This window comes from Cydia strobilella, chromosome 1 (genome assembly GCF_947568885.1).
Source record: "Cydia strobilella chromosome 1, ilCydStro3.1, whole genome shotgun sequence".
Classification (NCBI taxonomy): Eukaryota; Metazoa; Arthropoda; class Insecta; order Lepidoptera; family Tortricidae; genus Cydia; species Cydia strobilella.
Window position 1 is genome coordinate 4,082,406 of NC_086041.1, and position 10,034 is coordinate 4,092,439.

Sequence of the window (10,034 nt, forward strand, 5' to 3'; positions counted from 1 at the left end):
AATCAGAATTTTCCTCGAGTCCGTCTGGGAAATCATTCCTGTCAGTAAATCCATTCTCCGCCCCGCCACTGACCCAATCCCTCAAACCCCCCGATCACTCAACCTCACAGCACATCAACCCCTGATCACTGAACCCCTCGACCCTAAACCACCAACCCTTCAACCGCCATTCCCCGACCCCTAACCCCAGACCCCTTAACTCCTAACCCTAACCCCCAATCCCTTAACTCCCAACCCCTCAGTCTCCGACCCATCAACTCACCTCCCCTCAACCCCCAACCTCAAACCCCCCAAACACTAATACCCTCTACCTTCACCTCTCAGTCTCTTTGGTTGTTTCCAACACTACCTACATCAAAAATTATAATACCCATACGAGGGAAGTTATCAGTAGCCTTACCACGAGTTTGACATTGATATATTCGCTATCGTGTGCGTAACTTACTGTTTATGAATCTCGCTCGTACTGGCGTATTAGTGTACAAAGTAAGTTACGAAGAATATTTAGTGCCAAACTCGTGGTTAGGCTACAGTTGCACTACATCAAATTGGTGGTATTGGTGAGGAAATGCTTGAGTTACTTTAGAAAACACCGAAATTACCATACACTTGCCTTTAAAAATTGAGGAGTTCCCTCAATTCCTCACGGATTCCATTATCAGATCAAAACCAAAAATATTACGAAAACACCTTGGAGAGGTAACTTCTTTCAAACAGAAAAAGAATAACTCAAATCGGATCATGGGTGCCGGAGTAATCGCTGAAATCATTATCATCAAAACAATCATCATCATCAGCTCCACTTCATCAAATTGGTGGTTTTCTAAAAAAAATGATCAAGTTGCTTAAGAAAACGACCAAATCACCGTACATGTACCTTTAAAAATTGAGGAGTTCCCTCAATTCCTCATGGATCCCATCATCAGAACAGCACCAGATTAATGAGGAACCACCTTGGAGGTAGTTCCTTTCAAACAAAAAAAGAATTGTTCAAGTCGGACCACGGGTCTCGGAGTAATCGCTGAACATCCTACATTAAAAAAATTATCATCACTATCTTCAAAACAATCATCATCATCAGGTCCACTTCATCAAATTGGTCGTTTTCGAGAGAAAATGCTCAAGTTGCTTATGAAAACACCCAAATCACCATACATGTGCCTTTAAAAATTGAGGAGTTCCCTCAATTCCTCAGGGATCCCATCATCAGATCAGAACCAGATTAATATGGGACCAACTTGGAAGTAGCTCCTTTCGAACAAAACAAGAATTACTCAAATCGGACCACGGGTCTCGGAATAATCGGTGAACATACATAAAAAAAAAAAAAAATAGCCACAACCGAATACAGAACCTCCTCCTTCTATGAAATTGAAGTCGGTTAAAAATGGATTTTGATGCATTCAGGGATAAAATAAAATATATTCTTTTGGAAAAAAATGACCAAATGGACAAATTATGCTTTTTTTGTTCGAAAACTATCACAGACATCGACGGGGGATATTATCAATGTCATTTTTGCTATAGGAAAACTCATTTAAACATCAGCTGCATTATGTCAATCGCAGAAAAACGAGTAAATATGACAATAGAACAAAAAATAAAATCTCTAAATAACGGGTGCCAGTTGTGCGATATATATTTGAACACATCATAAATTAAAATATAAATTGCCTACTGTGTGGAATATAAATTAATTAAAATTATTTAATACAAATACTTGTTAGATATTTTGTTACATGAATATAATATATTTATTATAATTTTCCGAAAATAATATATGTAGCTAGTCTTATGTTCAAAAACATGTTATTTGTAATGTATATTAAAGTTCCTAAATCCTTACAACGAAAAAATACATATATTTTGTTTGAGAGAAATTTTGTTTCGTATTTATCCCGCCCAGAATAAGGATCTCTTCAAACCAGCCAAATTGTATCCAAATCTAAAAAAATCGACAACAAATTTATGGCCTGTTTCCTTTCTGACGAAAGCCATAACAGTTCCAATATTCCAATCCCATTCAACGTTTTACCACAAAGAGGTAACTTAGAATCTCTAAATTTGATTCAAACATGGCCGTAAAACTTTTAATTTCATTGGGAAACTTTGGCCAGCTTTGGCGCAAATTGTACCCAATAAAATTAATTTGACTTTTGGGGCTTTATTCGAGAGGCCGATGTTAGTTATTTTCGAATATAAAATAATTATATTAAGGTAGGCAACTTATGTCCTATTAACCTTTGTAACATTTGCATACTGTTTAAAACAGAAAAAGTGAAATCACATTTTACACTAACATGTAATACCCTTTTTTGCAAAGAAATTATTGTTTTTTTGGTAAAGGGATCTATCTTCGGATGTGTGCGCGGATGTTGTGAGTGTTGCATATCGGACTATTGACAATAATGTAAGCGCCTTATTTATTTATACATCTTCTTCTTCTTCCTCGCGTTATCCCGGCATTTTACCACGGCTCCTGGGAGCCTGGGGTCCGCTTGACAGCTAATCCTAAGAATCGACGTAGGCACTAGTTTAGACTGCCATCTGACCTTTCAACCCAGAGGGGGAACTAGGCCTTGTTAGGATCAGTCCGGTTTCCTCACGATGTTTTCCTTCACCGAAAAGCGACTGGTAAATATCAAATTATATTTCGTACATAATAATGTAATGTAAGCGCCTTATTTATTTATACATACAAGAATAAAACTATGAATGTTAAGAAAAAAAAACACCAAAATGTACTAAATAATTTAATGAATCACATACACAACATACATATATATATCAATAGTAGCTTTGGCTTAAAAAACAATGTTTAATATTAACTGAAACGATTTTAGTAAAAATGACCAAAAAAGTAAGAAATGGGTTTTGTTAAGAGGCCCACTGACTATCAGTCCGCCGGACGATAACGGCCTGTCAGTTGTTCGGAACTATCAAATTTTTGTTCTATCTGACAGGCCGATATCGTCCGGCGGACTGATAGTCAGTGGGCCCCTTTAGGCACTGGTGGCATATACGTCTGCTGGATGGTTTGAATTTGTGATGTCTTCCCCAACTGTTTCATAGACCTTTCGTCGTGTAGTTACAGAAATATATACATATATAGTCCTCCACATCGATTTCGATGACGGCCACCCTTAACAATCAAGGCTTTTTCCTCTTATGAGTTCTTATGTGGCTGTCCAGGCCAAACTTGCTCTTAAAAACAGAAACATACTCATACACAGTACCCACTATGTTAGTAGAAAAAGGCGCGAAATTCAGATCTTCTATGGGAAGTCAACTTCACGACTATATTTTTTTAAATTTTCCGCCTTTTACTGACAAAGTGGATGTGCAAGAGTATATCTGTTTTGAAATTTTGCTGTGACATTATCCGCGAATATTTTTCAAATAGCCTCGCAATAATTTATACGTACGCATTTCTTATTTGTACGTCATTAAAACACGTGCCAAGTTAAAAATGAATATAAAATATATTTTACTACATACCACATACCGTTACATAACACGTGTGAAATAATATTTATGTACATGCATATTATAGTACCTACAACAATGTTAACACTTTTACTGCAGGGGCCCATTTCTCGAACGATATTAGAATAATATTATTAGTCCACGAACTGTCAAATTGTATGGGTTGTCATGACTACATATTAATAATATTAGACTAATATCGTCGAGAAATGGGCCTCAGTAGGTAAAGTTTTCACCTCGCAATGTTGTAATGGTGACGATAACGTCAGGGGCCCATTTCTCGAACGGTATTAGACTAATATTAATATTGCTATGAAAACTCATACGATTTGACAGTTCGTGGACTAATAATATTAGTATAATAAGTTTCGAGAAATGGGCCCCTGTTCTCTCTTTATTCATTACAACTCGTATTTCTATTGAATTATGTAAGTGCCGAACGTTCAGTGTATGAAAAACCTCGGTTTTTGACCTAAAATTCATATTTAGAAAATTAGTATTTCTTTTCAATACCTCAACAGCTTTTTAATGACTCCGGAACGACAGCATTTAATGAAGGACTTGAAGATTATAGTAGGTATTATCCTTTAGTCGCTCAGAAAAATACAATGGAATGGAAGGCCTTAAAAAGGCCCACCCCCAACATATTTAGAATTTTTATTATTTTTATCAAATCAAAATTACATTTGTTTGGCAAGTCCTGATCTGTGGGCGGCGAGGGGATAGGTAAGAGTATACCCGTAGTTTTGCATCCTATATTGTTTTATACCCCGTGTGACTACATGACGCTGTGAACGTGTTAACAAGATACGTAGTGAGTGGTGTAAGTACAAAGTAACTATATATTATATTTTTGAAAGACAGCAAATCATTGGTTCTACAACATATCCAAGATGTTGCTGCTTTCCGTTATATTAGCCAACGCGGTAACCACCCTATACGCTATGCCTGCTAAGGAAAGCAATAACACCGGTAAGTTAAATTTTAAATAAACAAAAATGTATTAGGCACGTCATTTTAAACACGTGCCAAAAATTAACAAAAAAAACATATTCTACTGCATACCATTAGGTAAAACGTGTTAATAAGGTAAGTGAAGTGTAGGTATAGTTTATTGTTTTTTATATAACCGCCACGTCACGGAGCCTTGACGTGGAGATACGAAGCGGCCAGCGTCAACTTGTATACAGTCAAAAAACTTCTTGCAATATTTTTAATAACAATCAGTTATTATCAAAAAATGTTTTTCTTTTTTAGATACAAGCTTTTATTGCTGACTGTACCTTCTGTACTTATTAATGATTTTCTTCTTCGAAATCGTTTTAGGCCCCAATATGCTTGCGTTTTTCATCGAAAAATTAACTTCTGTTAGCCAAAGAAATCATTAAATCAACTAGATACACGTTAGCATAATATTATCATTGTATTGACATGCAAATTACGAGAAAATGGCAAACTTCAGCTCAATTAGATTAAAAATTATTTTAATTTCTACATGATTTTCTGTATCATATATCTGGATTGTAGAAATACTAAGATAATATCTATACGAATGTAGCTCATAATTTTTTTTGTAGCTCATACCTTTCTTACAAATATTTTAGTCAAATTGACAGATTAATTGCAAATTACCTATTAAGTACCTATGTTGCTTCTTGCAGGTGATGACTTATCTTCCCGCATTTGGTATGGAGAGTATGCCGATATATCGGAGTATCCATATTTTGCATATCTCAATGGAACTTGCGGTGCCGGCATCATCTCCGACAGGTGGCTGATCACGGCGGCTCACTGTATCAAGTGAGTACAACAGAAGCTAGTCAAATTAAGTGAACTATTTAGGTAAAATTTAAAATAAAAATACCTTGGGTAAAAATATATCTTCAATGATGTTTTAAATTAAGCCTAACCTAAAGAGACTTAAATGAACTGTCATGAGTACATCGCGTGGGTAGTCCGACAGTCAAAAGTTTTTAAGGAACCCGCATTAATACGTTTATTGCTGTATTTATTACCTATGTCTTTAAATCGATATTCATTTGTTTTAAATTATTTGTCAGGTGTTGATACTTATATGATGAGCTTGGTAAGGTCAACGTGTGTGCTTAGGTACCTAAGTGTGGCTGTTCTTCACATGGGGCCTGTTTGCTCGTAGTGTTTGATTAGTATTTATTGCGAGTTCATTACATTTGCCATTAAACGCAGTTAGCAAATGTACGAAATCGCAAAAAATACTTACATATCTATTCATAAATCGGCCCCAATATCCATATTGATCTTAAGTAGTTCCGCTTCACCGACTTACGAGTATTTCTCCAGGGGCGTCAAAAAAGACCGAGTGAACCGAGCGTGGGTGGGAGGAAACACTACTCAAACCAGCCAAGTTTATGCAATCGACTATGCGGTTATCCATCCAGGGTATATAAGTAACGACTACATTACTATCAATGACATCGCCCTCCTGCATCTGGCCCAACCGTTGACTTTCAGTAATACTGTACAACCTCTAGATCTACCAGAAATGGAATATGTGTTAAATGCTGTCCATAAATTTGCTGGACATGGAAAAGATGAGGTAATTACTTTTTTAAATTACAGAGGTTAGAGGTTGTTCCATTCCATCCTTTTAATCCTTTATAAAATTTCTGTTTATGTTATGAATTATAGGCATGTGTTTATATCATTAATGGTATTTAATTTAACAAATGTAATTCATTCCTTACATATTGATATTTCAGCACAACGATGTGACTGAATACCTGATGAGTATGGAGGTTCGCACTTTAGGTGTAAAAGAATGCATGTCTAACCTTCCTGAGACTCAAATCAGGGGCTACACATATCGATTGGATCACGTTAACAAAGTTGTTATTTGTGTTAAACGGATTGACAATAAGCCGGGAGCATGCCATGTAAGTATTAGATCAGCGGGCGCACCACGGTCGCATTTTTATCGCTTGTCTCCATGCCTGTCACGTTCTAACAAGTATGTAAGTGCGAAAGTGACGGGCATAGTGGCAGGCGATAAAAATGGAACCATGCTGCGCCCGCAGGATCTTTAGAACAGTGTCGTTCACGTTGTCGACCACAGTTTGACTTCTGATCCTTGTAGTGGTATTCCAACCCGCGCAGCATGGTTCCCTATCACTAAGTCCGTCACTCTCGCACTAACATACTTGTTAGAACGTGACAGGCATGGTGATAAGCGTACCGTGCTACGACCCCAGGGCTTCAAGAAACCCGATGTTGCTAGGTAGAAAATTGGTAACGTTTCTTAAGCCAGCCAATTGAATTAACTCCCTAAAAATTCTTATTCATTCGCCGTCGAACAACTGTATATTTTATAAAAATCGTACTTATGTAAGTGATTGAACAGTCAGCATCAAAAGTAGAAAATCAAACAACGCTTCATAAGTATGTTATTCTGTAACAGCTTTACAAAAAGTCATGTTGTCTCTTTGTTAACTTTAGCAACCTGTAGCTCTTAAAATATTAATCGTAGAGTAAACATAAACATGACCAAATTCGTAGGAAATTTTGTTAAAACTTTTGTCCGAAGCAATTATAATGCCATTCGTACAGATATTCGAGATATGAGCAGAAATATGAAAAAAGTACCTTTAACGGTGGGTTATTTCTACTCAGAATCACGAGGATTATCGATTTTAAAAGAAAAAAAAACTGGTTTTTCGAAAAAAAGTATATGTGAATAATAATAAGCCATTAAGATTGTAATTGGTTGGTCGGTGGTTGCGAGCGGCACAGGATCGGTCGGAGTGGCGAGCCTTGGGGGAGGCCTATGTCCAGCAGTGGACTTCTATCGGCTGACATGATGATGATGATGATGAAGATTGTAATATACTTTTGAACGTGAATTTTAGAAAATCTATATTTGGAAGTTATCTGGAACGTCAGTTACTATTGGCGCGTTGTTTCATCCGCTACTATTGATGCTTACTGTATCTGACTGAGCTTTTATTTTTTCAGGGTGATTCTGGCAGTCCACTCGTCCGGGGCAACACTCTTGTCGGTATCGCGTCATATATTCCGGGTCCTACTTGCCAAGAGTCCAGAGTAGGCATGTTCGCAAACGTTGCTCCCTTTGTGGGATGGATCAAGGACATCACCGGCATTGGATACTCAAGAGACTCCGAATACGGAGACGATTTCCCATTTAAATGGGGTTTTTGGTCCTGGATAAGTCAATAATATCTAACAGTCTAATTATAACAGTGTAATACATGGACACATTTAGAGGAACGCAAAATAAAGGTTTAACTACTGGCCAGCACCTAAAGTAATTTCAAAATTAGTAATAGTAGTACCTAATAAAGCAACACAAATAACACACACACAAAAATTGTATTGCAATGAAAGCTCATACTGACTTCTAACCAATTGATAATACTATTACTTATTCTGTGCCAATGGGCAAAAACACCTAAACAACTCGATTGTACATATATGTCTATCTATTAAAAAATTGTTTCATTTTAAATAACCTCTAAGGGCCACTTGCACCATCCAGGGTTAAATTGTAATGGTAGCTCCGGGTTTAACCGGTTAACCCCGAGTTAGTGGCTAACCCTGGATGGCACAAGTAGCCCTAAGAAGACACCCTCCCTTGTTTTTTACTGAGATTTAAACTTTAGTAGTGGTATAGGCAATTTTCCCGTTTTTACCCTTTGGGCACGGAACCCTTAAAAATGGAAAATCCGCAAGCGTCTAATAAACTTCGCTAGCGGTAGTATATTATAGGGATCGGACCGGTGTTTAGAAAGGTCGCAAGTTTGAATCTTGCCCGAAGCGGTGGATTTTTTCATTTTTCTTTTAATTTAAAGTGCAAGTAACAACAACACATAAGAAAGCCTCAAATAAATTAATAAAGCTTAATGTTAGATTGAAGATAAAACATACCTATAGAGAAATATAATCAGAGGCGTTAGTGTAAATTAATTAATTTGTCAAGTCGAGAGCTCTCATAGGATTACTGGAGTGTTCGTGCTCGGTAATTAAGCGGCACTCTTCTCCGGCTAATATCATGAGGAACCGCGGTTGCTACTTAACTTCGTAGGCTTATGCCACTAAAATTTATAGAAAATACGAACTATACAGCTTGGAATATCAATGTGCAATTTGCAGAACATTCTCAAAATTGGCGAAAATTCCTAGAAACTTTCATGAGAAAGTTCTTATGCAAGTTTCCACTTAGAAAATTCTTTTTCAAAATAGGGGTTTTATTTCGTATAGGGGTTATTATAACCGCTATTAGGTGAGTTGTAAGAATTTTATTGCTGTCTGTTTTTGTTTTGTCGTTTTCTGTTTTTTGTGTTCCACTAACACTTAGTTTTTAACCTTAAGCCAGTGTTGTCTTAAATAAATAAATTGAATTGAAATTGAATTACTCAATATACTACACAGAGCGACTGTTTTATCTGACATTAAGGTACGGTACGCCATACATTTGGCGTCTGTTTCAAGTGGCATCGAAATCAAAACTGTCCGTCAGTGTGGCTACCGCCAGTTTGGCACTGACATAAACGATAAACGCTAGCTTGAACGTGACGTACTTTCTATGCGTCTCGCTCGTACTGACATATTGGTGCGAGCGAGATGTATAAAAAGTAAATTACGTAGACGTTAGCGTGACTCATTGTACGGGTACAGAACGATTGGCAGTAAACGTGTAGACAAAAATATCGAGAACTTTCCATGAGAATTTTGCATTTTTTGAAAATGATCTTTGGTGCACTGCTAAGTAGTTTGGAAGAAATATTATACGTATGTTTAGTAGTTATTCTTATTTAGACCAAATTGTTCAGTATATATGTGACGTTTTCAACCAAAAGGTACCACATTGTCGCTTGTCGATAAGGTTGATTTCGAATTGAAGCTATATGGAAATAGCGCCTTATTAACAACCGACAATAAGTACCCTTTTGGTTGAAAATGGCACATATGACCTGCATATTCACCTCTCAGAGAATGGTCAATTATAACATAATCACAGTTGCAATATTAAGGCCAAAAATATACTTAGTCAGAATTAAACATTTCTACTCCTATCGTACAGTCAGCAGAAGTTGCTAAGCGGGCGAGGTGTTCAAAATTACCTTGACACGCACTTATTCTCTTAACAATAAAGACGCGTCAAGATCATTTTGAACACCTGGCCCCCTAAGCAACTTCTGCTGCTCACTGTACTTGGATGTGATGTCACAGTCAAGATGTAATTGCTAATATTAATTGAAAATCGCTATCATGATGATTGTGGGAAAATTTACCATGATGGCAAAAATCGGTTTCACTCACTTCATATTGTCAGAACACATGAGCAAAACATCCCATCTGAAAACAATTTGTGTCAAAGATTTCCCTATAGGCTCCCGACTCTGGCAAACGACTAAAACGGGGTGAAAATTCAATCCGAACATAAACGGCCTACTCGGAGCAGTGAGGATCTTGAAACTGTTCAATATTTTAGGAGCGTGAATCAATTTACCATGGGATACTGTAGTAATAAAACAGGAAAATAATGTGAATGTGTG

General features: G+C 36.9%; 1 protein-coding gene across 1 annotated transcript; it reads left to right on the forward strand.

Moving 5' to 3' along the window:
* Window positions 1-4,353: 4,353 nt before the first annotated feature.
* On the forward strand, window positions 4,354-7,975 carry LOC134752656 (CLIP domain-containing serine protease B4-like). The gene is made up of 5 exons (XM_063688364.1): window positions 4,354-4,458; window positions 5,148-5,286; window positions 5,806-6,061; window positions 6,225-6,398; window positions 7,474-7,975. The coding sequence occupies exons 1-5, from the start codon at window positions 4,380-4,382 to the stop codon at window positions 7,693-7,695; spliced, it is 870 nt and encodes a 289-aa protein (XP_063544434.1). The 5' UTR covers window positions 4,354-4,379; the 3' UTR covers window positions 7,696-7,975.
* The last annotated feature ends 2,059 nt before the right edge of the window (window positions 7,976-10,034 follow it).

Coding starts and splice junctions, on each gene's coding strand:
- LOC134752656 (XM_063688364.1), top strand. CDS start 4,380: ATGTTGCTGCTTTCCGTTATATTAGCCAACGCGGTAACCACCCTATAC. Junction 6,062..6,224: donor CTGGACATGGAAAAGATGAG/GTAATTACTTTT, acceptor TTGATATTTCAG/CACAACGATGTGACTGAATA. Junction 6,399..7,473: donor ATAAGCCGGGAGCATGCCAT/GTAAGTATTAGA, acceptor TTATTTTTTCAG/GGTGATTCTGGCAGTCCACT.